Here is a 16,845-nt window from a genome sequence, read left to right as displayed (position 1 = left end):
AGATGTCTGTTGTTTCCAGCTACTAAGTTTTGGGGTAATCTGTTATCAGCACTAGATAACTAATACAGAAGCTCTCTATAAATGAAGAGATATACTATGGTCATGGACTGGAAGACTCAATATTGTTACAATGTCATTTCTCCCCAATTTTATCTATAGATTCAATGCAATCCCAAATGAAATTCCAGCAGACTTTCTTATAGATGTGGATGAGCTGATTCTAAAATAACAATGGAAAGGTAAAGAAAGATAGCTAAAATAAATTTGAAAAGAATTAAAAAGTTGGAAGACTCATACCACCTGATTTAAAGACTTACTATAAAGTTACAGTAATCAAGACAGTGTAGGATGGGTGCAAGGATAGATGGTTAAATGAATGGAACAGAATAGAGAATCTAGAAAAAGACCCACATAAATACAGTCAACTGATTTTTTTTTAAGTTACAAAGGCAATTCAATGGAGAAAGGATAGTCTTTTCACCATATATGCTGAAACAACTGGATGCCCACATGCTAAAAGAAAAAAGAATCTCAACCCACACCTCAAAATGGACTGTAGACTTAAATATAAAATGTAAATCTATAAAACTTCTAGAAGACAACATAGAAAAAAATCTTTGTGCTCTTGGGTAAGCAAAGGTTTCTTAGACACAACAGCAAAAGCACAATCCACAAAAAGAAAAAAATGATCAACTGGACTCTGTCAAAAGTTAAAACTTTCAATCTGTAAGAGATACTGTTAAGAGAATGAAAGACCAGAAGAAAATATTTGCAAATCACATTTCTGACAGAGGACATTTTTGTCAGAAAAAAGAACTCTCAAAAACTGAACAATAATATGATAATTAACCCAATCAAACCCCATTTTTAAATGGGCAAAAGATGTGAACAGATACTTCACCAAAGGAGATATATGAATGGCTAATAAGTGTATGAAGAAATCTCAACCGTATTAGTCATTAGTGAAATGCAAATTAAAACCCTAGTGAGGTACCAGTAGGTACCCATACGATAGCTAAAATTTTTTTAATTGATGAAAAGAATTAAAAAGTATGAAGTGCTTTCTCTATGGGTATTAGAACTTACTATAAATCAGAGTGATTGAGACAGTGAGGTATTAGTGTAAGGATAAACAAACAGAAAATCAGAATAGAATAAAGAGCCCAGAAACAGACCCACACATATATGGATGCTTGATTGCAAAGCAATGAGGAAAGGACAATCTTTTCAATAAAATGGCACTGGGCCAATTTGTTATCCACAAGGAGGAAGAAGCTTACATCCACGAGTGCTCTGGTTTTCACAAAGAGGATGATTCTGGTCTCTGGGCTTAAGTGGTACTCTTCTTGCAAGATGAAGCAGAGATCTTTGAGTTTAGGGTTGTCATTGCTGGGATCCATGGAAATACATTCTAGTTCCTGCAGTTTCTTTGCAAAAGGGGAACATTTTACAAACGGTTTATAAATACTAGCAATGTAGAACACACTGTGACCTTTGGCTATAGTTCAAACAGTTTATCTCCCAATCTCTGACCAGAATTTTATGAGAAATAACCATCAATTTAATGCATACATTAAATATACTGATAAATGCATACACTTTCCCCCCAGAAAGCTGGTTGTTCAGTGTTTAGCAGCACACATATGTATAGTTAATACTTTGGTAGGCAAAAAAAATTAACAGTAATTACCTGTGGGAAAAGCATTTGAGAGAGGAAGAAGAGAGATTTTTCATTGAATATTTTCCTATATTTTTCTTTATATGAAGGCAGTGGGATTATAAGCCATGTTGGCTTTCTTCTTTATAAAGACGTATATATAATTATGGTCTTAATATCATTAAAACACTTTTTAGGGCTTTCCCGGTGGCACAGTGGTTGAGAGTCCGCCTGCTGATGCAGGGGACGCCGGTTCGTGTCCCGGTCCAGGAAGATCCCACATGGCCCGTGAGCCATGGCTGCTGAGCCTGCACATCTGGAGCCTGTGCTCCGCAATGGGAGAGGTCACAACAGTGACAGGCCTGCGTACTGCAAAAAAACAAAAAACAAAACAAAACAACCCGCTTTTTAAAACTTTATAAAATTACTAAAAGTTAAACCAAAAAATGCTACTATCAATTGACTATTTCGATGGGATGTATCCTTTGCAAATCCTATTATTTTTTCCTTCATCAAAACAAGAAATAGTATAAGCAGCAGATTCTTTTCACAAGCGCCAGATTTCCCTGAAGCATCACAGTCCTGACATGTATAATACCTTCTTAAGCCCAGGTAAAGTCCCTGAGCATAACCACGTGTCGCTAAGTGTGACACAATATGTGTAGGCTGTCCTTGGAGTCTCCAGGCTCCACTGGCTTCCTCTCCTGGAAACGCCACCCACCTTCAGATCTCTGAGTGAGAGCTTGCTCAATCTCATCAAATCCTGCTGCTCGGACATTTCTGAAGAAGTCTTTTAAGTAATCCAGAGCATCTTTCATTCGAGCATGCTCATTGATAATGAGGGCATCATTGTATCTGTTGAAAGTGAAAAGTTTCAGTATGTTTCTAACATCTAATGCATTCGCTGTACTCAAGTTCAATTTGCTGTAATTAACACAGAATTAATTTTAATAATAAACTTGTCTCAAATCTATTCCAACTTAGTTTTTTTTAAGATGGTCTCTAACAGTACTATAATAAAACCTTAGAACCACACTATAAAAAAAAAAAACCCTCAATTAGCTAGACTCATTAATTAATTAGGATCACTTTGGATTCTAGAATTCTACCTTAGAAGAGAAAGAAAATTCCAAGAAAAATGCATGTCAAAGACTAAATCACACAAAAATGTAATTCAGACATTCAGCTTAACCTTTTTATACACCCAAAGCCATCACTGAATTGTAATGGCACCTGTTCAGAATGATGGTGCTGAGCACTTACACCAGATAGTCAATTAAATTCATTAAAATTCTAGAAATTCATACTGACTGAGTGCATTTTAAAATATTTTCAATGGCACGACAGGCAGAGGTGATGATGGTTGTTGTCACTTACCTTCTTGATTAGCCAGCAATTAACCAGAGACTCTGGGTTTCTCAGCATGTTGCTTGACCAAAAGCAGGAAAACATGTGCTTCAGGATATGGCAACACGACCCACCTACTGAACTTTAAAGATGGCTGTCAGGGGTCACGTATCTACAATAATGTGCATCACCACCCAGTGTTTTCCAATTATGCCAATTATGGGAATGCTAAGGCACAGCATACAACCTCAGCCTTTGTTTCTGTCCCGTTGCCTCTAGTGCTAGGTTTCAGAGAGCAAAGAAGACACTGAATGGGATAACTTTTGGAGTATGTTTCATAAGAGCCACCTGGCAAGTGGCTAAGTGATGCTCTCTCAGCTGCCACAGTGCAGCTCCCAGTAGGTGACACGACTGAAATATGCTTTTCCAAAGAAGCCACATACCCACAAATGCGACGTGTAGAAAAACAGTGCTTTACAAATTCTGCTCTCTTCATCTTTGGCATCTGAAACACCATGCACGCTTTCTGAACTGCGATAATCCACTGTTCATATCTCTGTGTTCCAAAATTCCTATTTTGAATTTGAGATAAGTTTTCTGAAAAAAAAAAAAAAAAAAAGTTTTTCATTGTGCCATCTGGCCAGTCATTTAAGGTTCTAAGCATGCCTCGCCTTCTAATTTTCTTCCTTACTCTCTGTACACAGATATTCCTCTTGAAAAAGTTTTCATTAGTGTGTCTGTGTACATATTTGATTGTTTACTGAATACCTACTATGTACCAAGAATCAACATGTCTTACATTTAAAATGTAAGAATAGAATAAAGAGCCTGTAAGGCAGGCGGATTCTTAACCACTGTGCCACCAGGGAAGTCACTCTGATGCCTTTTCGACCTCACTTGTTTACCTCTCCGTTTTAACTTGGCTGACTTCAAGATCTGTCTCAGGCATCAGCTCCCCTGGGAAGTCTTCCCTGCAGCCCAGTCCATGCCTAAGCTCCCATATGCTCCCATGACGCCCAGTGTGTAACTCTGCCCTATGGCATGGCAACTATTCACATCTGATTCTCATTGTTTGACTGTGAGTTCCTTGAGGGCAACACTGTCTTTAATCTTGGTGTTTCCATTACCTAGCATAGTACCTGGCACAACACCTGGTGAATTAATTAATTAATTTTAAAAAGGAGAACAGAACTTGGTGACTTCATGAGAGCCTCAAAACAAGAAAGAATCAAAGATCACCCCTAGGTTTGTTTTTTTTTTGTTTTGTGGTACGCGGGCCTCTCACTGTTGTGGCCTCTCCCATTGCGGAGCACAGGGTCCGGACGCACAGGCTCAGTGGTCATGGCTCATGGGTCCAGCCACTCCACGGCACGTGGGGTCTTCCCGGACCGGGGCACGAACCCGTATCCCCTGCATTGGCAAGCGGATTCTCAACCACTGCGCCACCAGGGAAGCCCTCACCCCTAGGTTTGAATCTGAGCCTTCATGGGAATGGTGGTTTCATTCATATACATAGGGAGATCAGGATGGAAAGCTAATTTGGAAGGCCACGAAAGCAAAGAATTGATTTAAATACAGCATTTTTCAGGTGTGTGTGTCCAGACGGATTTACTTGGGATTTAAAAAGAGAAAAAAAAAGCAAGAGAAAATAAAGGAGGACTAAGAAGGCTCCTGAATAACCTATAATCAAGAAAGTCAACCTCTAGATATGGTCTTGACATTGCCTGAACTAAGGAGAGTGCAAGACACCAGTGAACAATAGATGGCTATTCCCAAATGGAGAGAATACAAAATGAGGTTATTCTCACCCAAAGTTATGGTACCAAGTTCTTCAAAGATACTCTTTACCAGACTCTGTCTCTATCATCAACTGAGATATGTTGCATTTAAATCTGTCGGTGGTCTGTGATTCCACTTTCCTGAAAACTAGAGCCATCAAAGGAAAATGAGTATTATTCAGGAAGCACACTTCATAGTTCAAAACATGCCTCTCCAAACCTTTCTCTGCCTTTGTTACTTCCTCTGTAAAACCCTAGGCCCCAAGCTCACAGGCAAGTCACCTGAATGATAAAACAAATACTCAGAAACCTTGCAGCAGCTCCCTAGTGTTTAATGCACTGATTCTAACATCTCTTTCACTGGCTGGGTCTAATTCAACTTCTTACTCAGGCTTTCCTGTTACTCAACACATAGGCCCTGCTCTGACAAGGCTGATATCCATCTTGTTCCTGCAAATGCCACATTTAAAACCCTGTCTCTGTTCTTTGATCTTCTCCCTTCCCACCCAACCCCAGGAGTGTTCACAATGTTCCTAACATTCATTTTTGCATTGTATCCACAGAAACTTATTAATCGTCTACCACATGCTGTGTTCTGGTGATAGCTGAAAAGAACAGGCTCTGTGCTCCAGAGAGGTCTGTCTTTTTAGGGGAGAGAAAGATACACAGCCAAATGACCACACAGAGTGCTGTGACACAGTATGTGCAAGGTGTCATGGAGCATGGGAAAGACCCTCTCATTCTTCCCGGGGAGGCAGTGTCGTGGGATAAATAGGGGAAGAGGCAAGAAGGAGTGAGCACAGTCATGTGCAAATGCTCAGATGGACAAAGCTTAGAGACAGAACACACCACATGACCCATTTGAGGAGCCCAAGGAATGTGACTTGGTTGGGCTAATGGGATGTGAGAGGAGATGAAACTCAAGGGGCAGGGGGGACCGGACTATAAAGAAATTTGTACGTGATATTAAAAGGTGTAGACCGGGTACCTTCTCTACACTCCTCACAAGCAACTACCTTACTATTTCAGGTATGTATGTTCTGCCTTTTACTCATTCAGTCATATGCTATTCAGAGAGCAAGGAGATGAAGTTATATGTATCTTCTGTACCCTTCTCCCTTGCTGGGTTAATATAGCATTCGTATTCAAGAAACATTTGTTAGTTGATCTTATTAATAAAATCATATTCTGATCTTTTGAGGGAAAATATGATGAGCTCAGATAATTTCACTTCAACCAAAATTACCAGATACATATTCAAATGATGAATGGGAACTCAGTGTCTGCCTCAGGCAGAGAAAGCAGGGAAGGACTGAGCCATCTACATGATTTTCTAAGCACCCCTCTCTCAGTGCCAGTACGTTTATAAGAGTTTTGCAGAAATGAAGAGTAAGAATGTTTGCTTTCTACAGGCCACTCCTGAACTTCGTTGGGGAAAGAAGCTGGAAATGTGATTACTTCCCAAGTTTGGGGTTAAATATTTTCCACTAAACAGAGGAACGGTAAAAATTCAGGGTTCATCTAAATGGCCCTGAACTAAGAATAGCAGGGAGTAACAAACTCCCAAAGGGCTTGTTACTGGATCCCACTTACACTTCTGGGGCTTAAAAACAATCTCCTCCAGTTCCTCCAAGTTGTCTTTGACTGTTGCTACCACTGATGCGTCGAGAGAAGCACACAATTTGCAGATTTATTCTGTGGCTTCAGCTGTATTTCTGGCATCCCCAGTGCCAACCGAGGCAGTCAGCCCAATGACCTGTGAGGGAGCACTCCAAACCGTTAGATGTCTGGGAAATAGCATGATGTTTCCACAACCCTTCATGTAACTCTTTCCTGCTAAAGTAGGTTTTGTTCTGTTTTTTAAACTAACTTCAGATAAAGAGCAAGAACGTTTTTTTTTTTTTTCTGACATTCTCCATGACATCAAAAATGGAAAGGTCCCCATTAGGCAAAGCACTGAATAAATGCAGGAGTCACTACTCAGCAGCTAAACACAAATCAGCATAGAAGCCAAGAGAGGAAACCCTTTCAAGGCAGGACTTTTCTTTACCCTTGTTTCCCCCAGGATGTGTAGAACAACATACTGAAAAGGAAAAGGACTAAAATCAAGAGACATGCTTGCATTCCAATCTCAGCCATGTCACACTGTCTGTGTGTCCTTGGACAAATATCTTCAGCTGTCTGTAAAGTTGGGAAACAACAGCCATTTAAAATGGTAGCTGTGGGGCTTCCCTGGTGGTCCAGTGGTTATAACTCCATGCTTCCAATGCAGGGGGCATGGGTTCAATCCCTGGTTGGGGAACTAAGATCCCACATGCTGTGTGGTACAGCCAAAAAATAAAAAACTTAAAAAAAAAAAAGAGGTAGCTGTGTGACATAGAGAATCGACTTGTGGTTGCCAAGGGAGAGGGGGTGTGGGAAAGGGATGGATTGGGAGTTTGGGATTAGCAGATGCAAACTATTATATACAGAATGGATAAACAAGGTCCTACTATATAGCACAGGGAACTATATTCAATATCCTGTGATAAACCATAATGGAAAAGATTATGAAAAAGGATGTATATCTATGTATAACTGAATCACTTTGCTGTATAGCAGAAATTAACACAACATTGTAAATCAACTATACTTCAATTTAAAAAAAACGGTAGCTGTGTGAATTCAGTAAGATAACATTTGTAAAGAATTTAGTTTAACAGTCTCCTAATAAGTATTTATTCCTTCCTCTCATAGCCACTCAAATATTGAATGACTGAATCATTCAATCAAGCAAGGAATCTAATTAACTACCGAATTTATTCTAGAATAAAAATCTGTAAGAAATGTGATTTCTACTGAATTTTCTCTATGGGCACCATACTGAATTTCTTTTAACCTGTGCTTCCTAAATGAGTAATTATTAAGGTTAGAGAACATGACTCAAATGTGAGATCAGTAAACCATAGTCATGGTTTCCAACCTCATTTGGTCCCAGTATGACCAGGCAATTCTTCTGTGTTCCTCTCAGTTCTGTCTCCCATTTCAAATCCTCTCCGTACACCCTGAGCTCCCTCCTCCATCTCCATCTTGATTATCCTCAGTGAACAATCTCTCTTTCCTACATTCGAGAGAAAAGAGAGGTTATACACCAGGGATTCCCTACCCTTCCTGCCTCCATCTATTCTCTGTCTGAACTCTTCTCAGCCACTCCTCTCTGATGACACCAAAATTAGCGTTTCATCTGCTCTCCCATACTAATGCATCTACTTGCCTACCTATCCCATACCCTCTGGTGTCTCCTGGAATCTTGTTCTGTCAATCATTCCCTCTCTCCCATCCTGCCTCACCAGCTGCTATTCACTACTTCACACTCTGCACTCAGGCAATATCAAGAACCTCAATATTCTTGGGAATTCCCTGGCAGTCCAGTGGTTAGGACTCAGCACTTTCACTGCCGTGGCCCAGGTTCAATCCCCAGTCAGGGAACTAAGATCCTGCAAAGCTGTGCAGTGCGGCCAAAGAAAAAAAAAGAACTTCAAGCTTCTTGAGCGCCCCATGCTCTTTCATAACTCTCTGCCTCTGGACACACAGTAGCTTTTACTGAAAACCATCTAGCTATCTGCCTTGTAAACTCTTGTTAGTTTTTGCCTATCCTAACTTCTGTTAGGTCCTGCCTCACTTTCATAGCACATTTAGGATCTCTGTCATTTCTGTTCTGGACCACTCCATCATGTGCCATCACCATACATTACAACGTAATTCTCACATATTTTGCTCCCCACAAAACTGAAGCTGTTTGTGGGCAAGGACTATGTCTTTTTATATTTATACCCTAGTGCCTAGCACAGTGCATGACACATGGAGGCACCTAATACATATTTGTTAAGTGAATAAATGAATGAATGAATCAAAATTAACGAATGAGTTGTACAGTGTGCACTCAGGATCTCAGAAGCACATCCTCAATATGGCCACAAGGGTAAATAAACAGGATTTAGGAAGGTTAGAACTCTTCTGAGAAATCCATCTGATTTTAGAGATACCCGGGGCAGTGAGTCTGAAGATCCTCCAAGTTTCTGATCTAGATAATTAAACATGATCATATTATAAGGATGATATTTACTAGTGTTGTGGCATTCATCAAATATCATCAAAGTAAAGACAGAGAGTGACAGAATAGTCCCATTTTTAAGGCTGTTCACAAGAATCTGTGGAGTTAAAATGATGATGTCATTGTTCTCAACAGTCTGTTCCACAGAGACATTGTCAGATGTTACTCCAGAAATGCCTCCAACTTTGTACCTGGAAAATGACAGAAATTTCCTATTACCAACCATGATGTGAATGAGGAACCACAAAGATATGAAATACCAGGTCAGAACATCGAGGGATTAAATTCTCCTTAAGTCCAAAAGGAACAGATCTGGAGAAAAGTTAAGTGCTAGCACAAAGCCTGACACACAGTAAGTGATCAATAAATGTAAGCTAGGAAGAATTGCTAGTAGAATATATTCCATGTGGCACCTGCGGATACAGAGGGCTGACTAATTCTTGTAAGCCACTGAGAAAGAAAATAGTAAGGAAAAGAGTAATATTAAATAAATTATAAAATCATTAAAAAGTTAAATGTGCCATTTAAATATAAAATTTATCTTAAGTCATTTACTCACTCTATAAGAGCTAATCAAAGGAATTCAGGATTTCAAGTCTATCTAACAAAAAAGACTTGAATCCATGAAGGAACTACATCTGGATTATATAAAAGCTTAATCTACTATAAATTTTTTGAATCTTGGTTTTCCAAAAGCAACACAAAGCAGAAAACACATCAGTTACATGAAGCTAGAGAAAAAGAAGCTGGACCAACTGATACCTACCCAAGTCTTTCAAAATACTTTGAGAACACAGATTTCTGCTGTTCATACACTGGGAGTTGAATAGCAAAACAGACCACTTTCCCCTTTTGTCCTTGTGGAAATTTTTTAAGATGATGTTCACATATAAGAAGAAACAAAGGTTTTTCCACAACCTTTTAACATATAAAGAGAAAGACAACATGTAACTAATAGTATACTAAAATACTTCTGTAGAAAGGTCATTATTTTAGGCTCCCCTAAACCCACTGAGCTGACTAGTAAATTGGTGATATGGGCAGGTTAACAACTGCAGAATTTACACTATGACTGAAAAACCAAGCTACGTCCTAGTTAACATACATTCAGACAGTCAGGGCCTGCAGGAAGCTAAAAGAGGGCATTTTTCGGGGGCTTCCCTGGTGGCGCAGTAGTTGAGAATCTGCCTGCCAATGAGGGGGACATGGGTTCGAGCCCTGGTCCGAGAAGATCCCACATGCCATGGAGCAACTAAGCCCGTGCGTCACAACTACTGAGCCTGCGCTCTAGAGCCCACGAGCCACAACTACTGAAGCCCGCATGCCTAGAGCCCGTGCTCCGCAACAAGAGAAGCCACAAAAATGAGAAGCCCACGCACCACAACAAAGAGTAGCCCCCGCTCGCCTCAACTAGAGAAAGACCGCACAGCAACAAAGACTCAACGCAGCCAAAAATAAATAAATAAATTTTAATAAATAAATGAGGGCATTTTTCTTTCCTTCCTCATGTTCCTTAAAATACCTTGAGACTACATTAATAGAATGGTTGTTTCAAAAGACAAATGGAACAATCAAAAAACTGAAACTTGCCCATTGTGTCCCAGTGTTCAATAAAGGGGAAAAAAGGAAGCAAATAGAGAAATAAACTATATCAGTAATGGCAACTGGCTTACCAGTAGGAGCACATATTATTGTGCTTTTTCCTTTCTGAGCAGGTAAAGCAAACTCTAGTTGGTAATTTCTTGGCTTCAATGGGCTGTAAGTATGAGGCACTGCTGTAAAACAAAAGAAACTAAGTTACCAAACAGTGACTGCTCTGAGAAATCAAGGCAACAGGTATTGTCCAACAGACAAGAATTCTGTCTCTAGAAAGAAAGGCCTCATTCAAGAAAGTTTAGAATCCTTGTCTTTAATCATTCCAGCTTCTGCACTGATTTTTGAAGTACAGAATTCTCCCCCAATGACAAAGTACCAATGGCAAAAAGGAAAAAAGAAAAAACCCACAAAGATTTCTTTCTGAAACAATCATGGAAGCCTAATAAGGAGAAACTAAAGCAAGAATGGCCTAATTCAGGGCAAGACAGATGGCCACCAGTTAAAGGAAATGCTGTATGAGACAAAACAACCACAAACCCCTCCAAGATCTTTGAAAAACACCTAATTGTGAATACTGAACTCCCAAAGTAATCTCTTATTGACGAACAACCATGCTTTGTAATTCTGCAGGCTCTCACATGGTATTCTCTCTTCATAGAATGAGAAGTTTTAAAAAATAATCAGAGGCTTTTCTCACTAACAGATAAGCATACAGAATATTAAGAGCTAGAAGAGACCTTGGAAATCATCTATTGAGTCCAACCTACCCATTTTAAAGAAAATGGGAATTTCTAAAAGGTTAAGTGAGTTCACTAAGGACCTTTATATGTCAGAAAAAATGAAAGCAATTTGCATTCACTGATTTTATTCTGGAATAACAAAAAATGTGTATCATTCGGTTGCAGAAGTAATCTATACATTTTCACCTTATGTTGTTATCCCCAAATCACATCTTTCTTCTAACACTATTCATTATCGATCCTAATTGTTTCCCTGATGCCCTTTTATAAATAACTCTTTACTATGGCTTATTATGCAACTCTCTGGTCTCCTCATGAAAATATGCTTCAAGAAACATTAAGTGGGCCTTATAGGGTCGTAGCTAACTTATGTGAGAATTAGAGAAAGGAGCCCCTTTTGGAGGACACAGACCCTCAGTGTATTGTTTGCCAAACAACACAGGCTGGATCTCAGCCCCACTCAACCTCTCAGCTCCACACATCTGTGCAGGACACACACTTCATCAACATACACTGCAGCCCTGAGATCTTGAGAGGAAACTGAGCAAGTGACTCACAAAAAGTAGAAGTATTTCTTTAGAAAGCAGGGCTGATTTTGGATTTCATAGACATTGAGTTTCTGGGAGGACTCTATTTGCATTTTCAATGTATACAAGCAAATACTTAGTGATAAAAGAAGACAAAAAAAGAAGGAAAAAAAAGGAAGAAGCTAGCAATAGCTATGGAAGGGAGAGAATGACATTTTTAATTACAGAGAAAGTATCCATTTTAATATAAATTCTCTTTTCTTTCTTACTTTTCCTTAAATACCTTTTCATTAGGCTATGACTTTTGGCACTGCAAAACATGACCCCACACAAAATACCTAAAGAGCATCATTATGGAAAAGAACAAACGATGCTGAGTACTTGAAGAAGGGCATGAATTCTGACTAACATTCTGGTTTTCTGGTTCTTCCCTGTAGAAAATCTATACATCCAAAGCTTTCATTTCATCATCCTCAAGATCTTTCATTTTGACATCTTTTGCACCTTTATGAGACCAAAACACATCTTAGAATCTTTACGTTATTTGATTACAATCTTGATGGTGAACGCCCTACAAAGAGATCATAATACTAAAATTTTAAACTTCCATTAAGATTTCTCACAACTACTCCCTCCACCTTTTAAAACAACCAAAGGAATCATTTTTATTTCAAATTGAAATCTCAATTTGGAGTTTGAACTCCAGTGTCATTTAGAACTTTATTATTCAAAGTGTGAAACATGGACCAGCAACTTCTTTAGGCGCTTGTTAGAAATGCAGACTCTTGAGCCCCGAATGAATCAGAATCTGCATTTTAGCAAGCTCCCCCGTGATTTACAATCAAACCAAAGAGAAGCACGATTTAGCAGACACTCATGTCTTCCATTCCTGACCCGACCCAAGAAATCAGATGTGTATTTAGACAGATAATTTCTGGAACAATTTGGGATCTTAAAGAAGCCTACAAAAGGCTAAGACCAGATACTCAGATGGTTTACCAAACTCAACTTTTAAAATAATGCTCTGGGCTTCCCTGGTGGCGCAGTGGTTGAGAGTCCGCCTGCCGATGCAGGGGACGCGGGTTCGTGCCCTGGTCTGGGAGGATCCCACGTGCCGCGGAGCGCCTGGGCCCGTGAGCCGTGGCCACTGAGCCTGTGCGTCCGGAGCCTGTGCTCTGCAACGGGAGAGGCCACAGCAGTGAGAGGCCCGCGGTAAAAAAAAAAAAAAAAAAATTAAAATAATGCTCTGAGAAGATGTTATTAGCTTCAGGAAGCCAAATGATGGCTCAGATACTTAATCACAACAGATTCTTTTTTCCAATCCTGTTCTAGTTCAGTTCCAGATGGCTTCCAGGCAAGAGAACCAGGCAATGTCCATCATGATTCTACTCTGAAAAGGGGATGAGTCCTGGAGTTTGAACCTGTAACTCTAGAATTTTCAAGCTATTTCTCTGATAATCTAAACCCAGACAGCGAGCTCAGACTCTGCCTTACCCAAATGCTTTGGGCAGGATGGGCTAATTCTGGATGAGAGTGGTTTGTTAGGGGTTATATACAACCTAACTAATTCTGTAGATTAAAAAAACAGAACCCAATTTCACGCTGGTCTCTCACTAGAGATGTAACCATGAGTATTTGCAGGGGAAAATGCCTCTGACAGTGAGAGAAAAACAGGCAGGACTGAAGGAAGCCCTAAGTAGAACTATGAGGAAGGGAATGTTTTCAGACCCTCCCACCCTTCCAAACAGTGTACCTTTCTCCACCATCCACAGTTCACTAAACTTGCTCTCTTCTTTCTCCAATGCAAGTTTCAAAGTTTTGGGCCAGTTCTCCTTGTCTGATCTGAGAAGGCATTCAACCATTTTCTCTGCACCTGCCATCAGCCCCTTGTTGGAACAAATCTAAGCAAGACAAATGCAGTTGATTGATCAAGTTCAAAAGTTTTCATTTTATGAGTTTTTACTGAAAAAATATCAATTCAACTACTATCTGATTTAAAATCACTGTGTACTTTGGTTCACTAGATCTCCTTCATGACCGTTCTTGCCCCATCCAACTCAGTCTTTTAAGATACCCTTTCCTTCATCCTTGTCCTCTACATGTGATATCAACATGTCAAGCCATGTGTTCTTACCTCCTCTGAGATGTTATATGTATCATCATCAGCTCTATTAGGAAGACAATGAACCTATCTGACACCCATTCAAAATATGGGTATATTGGCATAGGTATATTTGGAAGGATATGACAAAATATTAACAAATGCTTTTTTCTGGGTAGTGCGACTTACATGACTTTTATTATTAATCACAATAATTAAAATTTATTGAGCACTTATTATTATGTGCCAGGGATATGTAAGCACTTTACATATATTATCTCATTCAATTCCTACAAAAATACCATATTAATAAGGTACTATTATTATTTTTATTTTATACAGGAAGAAACAGAGGCTTAGAGAAACTAAATAACTTGCCTAAGATAACACCACTAGTAAGTGGTTGAGTTTAGATTAACAAAATTTGTGTCCAGAGCCTGAACACTTAACCACTGGAGTCCATAGCCTTTTTTCTTTTTTTCCTTTTTCTTTTTTTAATTAATTAATTAATTTATTGGCTGTATTGGGTCTTCATTGCAGCACGTGGGCTTTTCTCTAGTTGCGGTGAGAGGGGGCTACTCTTCGTTGCGGTGTGCAGGCTTCTCATTGCGGTGGCTTCTCTTGTTGTGGAGCATGGGCTCTAGGCATGCGGGCTTCGGTAGTTGTGGCACATGGGCTCAGAAGTTGTGGTTTGCAGGCTCTAGAGCGCAGGCTCAGTAGTTGTGGCACACGGGCTTAGTTGCTCCATGGCATGTGGGATCTTCCCGGACCAGGGCTCGAACCCATGCCCCCTGCATTGGCAGGCAGATTCTTAACCACTGTGCCACCAGGGAAGCCCCCTTTTTTCTTTTTATTTGCTAAACTGTTTGGTTGTATTTAAATTTACATAAAATATTATTCCTAAAAGTAATAAAATAATTTTATCTGATAATAGGGCAAACCTGAAAAAAACTTGTGACACAAAAATTACTCAGATCACAATTAAAAATACTCTTCTAGGTAATTATGCCTTAGATTTGAGGACTTTCGTAGATTTCAATGATCTTGCTCAGGTCTAAAATAGTATAGAAAATAGAAGACATTCCTCATGTTCAAATTTTTCCCCCAAATTCAATATTTAATATTAATTAAAATACCTGAATAATTTCTTCACATTCCTGATTAATTAAACGTTCAGATATTTCAGGAATGATACCTTTTGGATTGATCATGGTTTTAAATTCTGGTTGTAAACTCTTTAAAAGTAATTGTACAACCTTTCAATTTTTTGGAAATCCCAACTTTCAATGGCATCATAAAGTCCAGAATAACCTGAAAAGTAGGAAGAAAATGGGGCTTTTAGAACACTAACTAGAAAATACTTTGAGATTAGTATCATAGAAATCATGTTTGAATATTCAGTGAGAGAAATGAAAACATATCTGTAAATCACCTCCATTATTTATGATCTTTTAAAAAGAAAATTCAGTATTCATTTTAGGCACCCCACATTTCAGGTCCTCTAACAATGTTTACCATCTCTTAGGAGAAAGTACTAAGGATAAATCTGAAGTCTTACATTTGGTCTTAGTATGAAATCTTCTTTCCAAGGTACCCCATGGACTTCACCTCAACCTCTGATTTGTCTTTCAAATGAGTCAAACTGTCATGCTATTAAGTATCTCCTCAGTGCAAAGTAGTAAAAAGGGCCAAAAGAAATCAAAATTTTAATTCCTGCCCCTCAGGGGCTTACCTCCTACATTATTCCAAGAAAAGAATAGTAAGCATAATGGGAAATTTGAGGGGAAAAAATTATTTTCAACTGTAATAATCCAAGAATGCTTGGCCCTAAGATTCTCTTAGCAGAATAACCAGGCTTGTCTGACTATAAGGCCCACACTCTTTTCTTAGGCTATAAAGACTATAAGCACAAAATGAGCACAGATGAACCTACTACCAGACTTAAGAACTAGAATATTCCAGTACCTTTGTGGGTGTATGCCTCCTCTCTCCCACCCTTCTATCTTCCTTCAAAGATACCACCATCCTGTATTTGATTTATCACTCTTGATTTTTTTTTGAATAGTTGCATGGCCTATGTTCAGTTCCCTATACAATACACATTTAGTTTAAGCTTGTTTGAAACATTATAATTATATCCTACTAAATGCAATTTTCTCAGATTTTTAAAAAAGTTAAATATTACATTTTTAAGTTTCACCTGTGTTGTCATCTGTAGCTATGTTCGTACATTTTCATTGCAGTATAATAGACTCTTATGAATATCATAAAATTTATTTATCCATTTTCCTCTTGAAGGATACTGGGGTTGCTTCCAGTTTTGTTTGTTTGCTTGCTTGTTTTTGGCATTACAAATTGATTACACTATGAACATTCTTATATGTGTATTCTGGAATATATGTGTTAAGAGTTCTTCTAGGGCATATATCAATACTTAAGAGTGAAACTGCTGGACAAAAGGATACAGGAGAGTTGAACCATACAAGATGATGACAACTGTTTTTCAAAACAGTTGTAGCATTTATACTCCCTATTGTGATCCTTAAGTTTTCCCATTATTAAAAATCCTCTTCAAAACTTCACACTATTGGACTTCTTAAATTTTGCTATCTAGCACTTATAAAATGCTATCTCATTGTGTTCCTAATTTACAATTTCCCAATTGTTATCTGGACTGAGAATCTTTTCATATGTCTATTAACCTTTCATGCTCCCTATTCTTTGAAGTGTCAGTATCTTTTGCCTTGTAAATGTTTTCTTTCTTTTTCTAATTGATTTTGAAGCCTTTTTAAATACATTACGGATACTAATTCTTTGGTGATTATATATATATATATATATATATATATATATATATATATATATTTTTTTTTTTTTTTTTTTTTTTTTTTTTTTTTTGCGGTATGCGGGCCTCGCACTGCTGTGGCCTCTCCCGCTGCGGAGCACAGGCTCCGGACGCACAGGCCCAGCGGCCACGGCTCACGGGCCCAGCCGCTCCGCGGCACG

General features: G+C 38.8%; 1 protein-coding gene across 1 annotated transcript in view; it reads right to left on the bottom strand.

Annotated features, from left to right (window-relative positions):
- Positions 1-16,845, bottom strand: part of RIGI (RNA sensor RIG-I) — a 66,467-nt gene that overhangs the window by 15,344 nt on the left and 34,278 nt on the right. The window contains 17 exon segments of the mRNA XM_067041066.1: positions 1,281-1,427; positions 1,691-1,799; positions 1,858-2,026; positions 2,379-2,512; positions 3,452-3,503; positions 3,506-3,601; positions 4,828-4,856; positions 4,858-4,930; positions 6,376-6,538; positions 8,808-9,066; positions 9,642-9,773; positions 9,775-9,793; positions 10,549-10,650; positions 12,120-12,242; positions 13,492-13,639; positions 14,976-15,091; positions 15,094-15,150. Of these exon segments, the coding sequence (XP_066897167.1) occupies positions 1,281-1,427; positions 1,691-1,799; positions 1,858-2,026; positions 2,379-2,512; positions 3,452-3,503; positions 3,506-3,601; positions 4,828-4,856; positions 4,858-4,930; positions 6,376-6,538; positions 8,808-9,066; positions 9,642-9,773; positions 9,775-9,793; positions 10,549-10,650; positions 12,120-12,242; positions 13,492-13,639; positions 14,976-15,091; positions 15,094-15,150 (1,928 nt within the window).

Source organism: Kogia breviceps, chromosome 8 (genome assembly GCF_026419965.1).
Source record: "Kogia breviceps isolate mKogBre1 chromosome 8, mKogBre1 haplotype 1, whole genome shotgun sequence".
Lineage (NCBI taxonomy): Eukaryota > Metazoa > Chordata > Mammalia > Artiodactyla > Physeteridae > Kogia > Kogia breviceps.
This window is presented reverse-complemented; position numbering and strand designations above follow the sequence as displayed.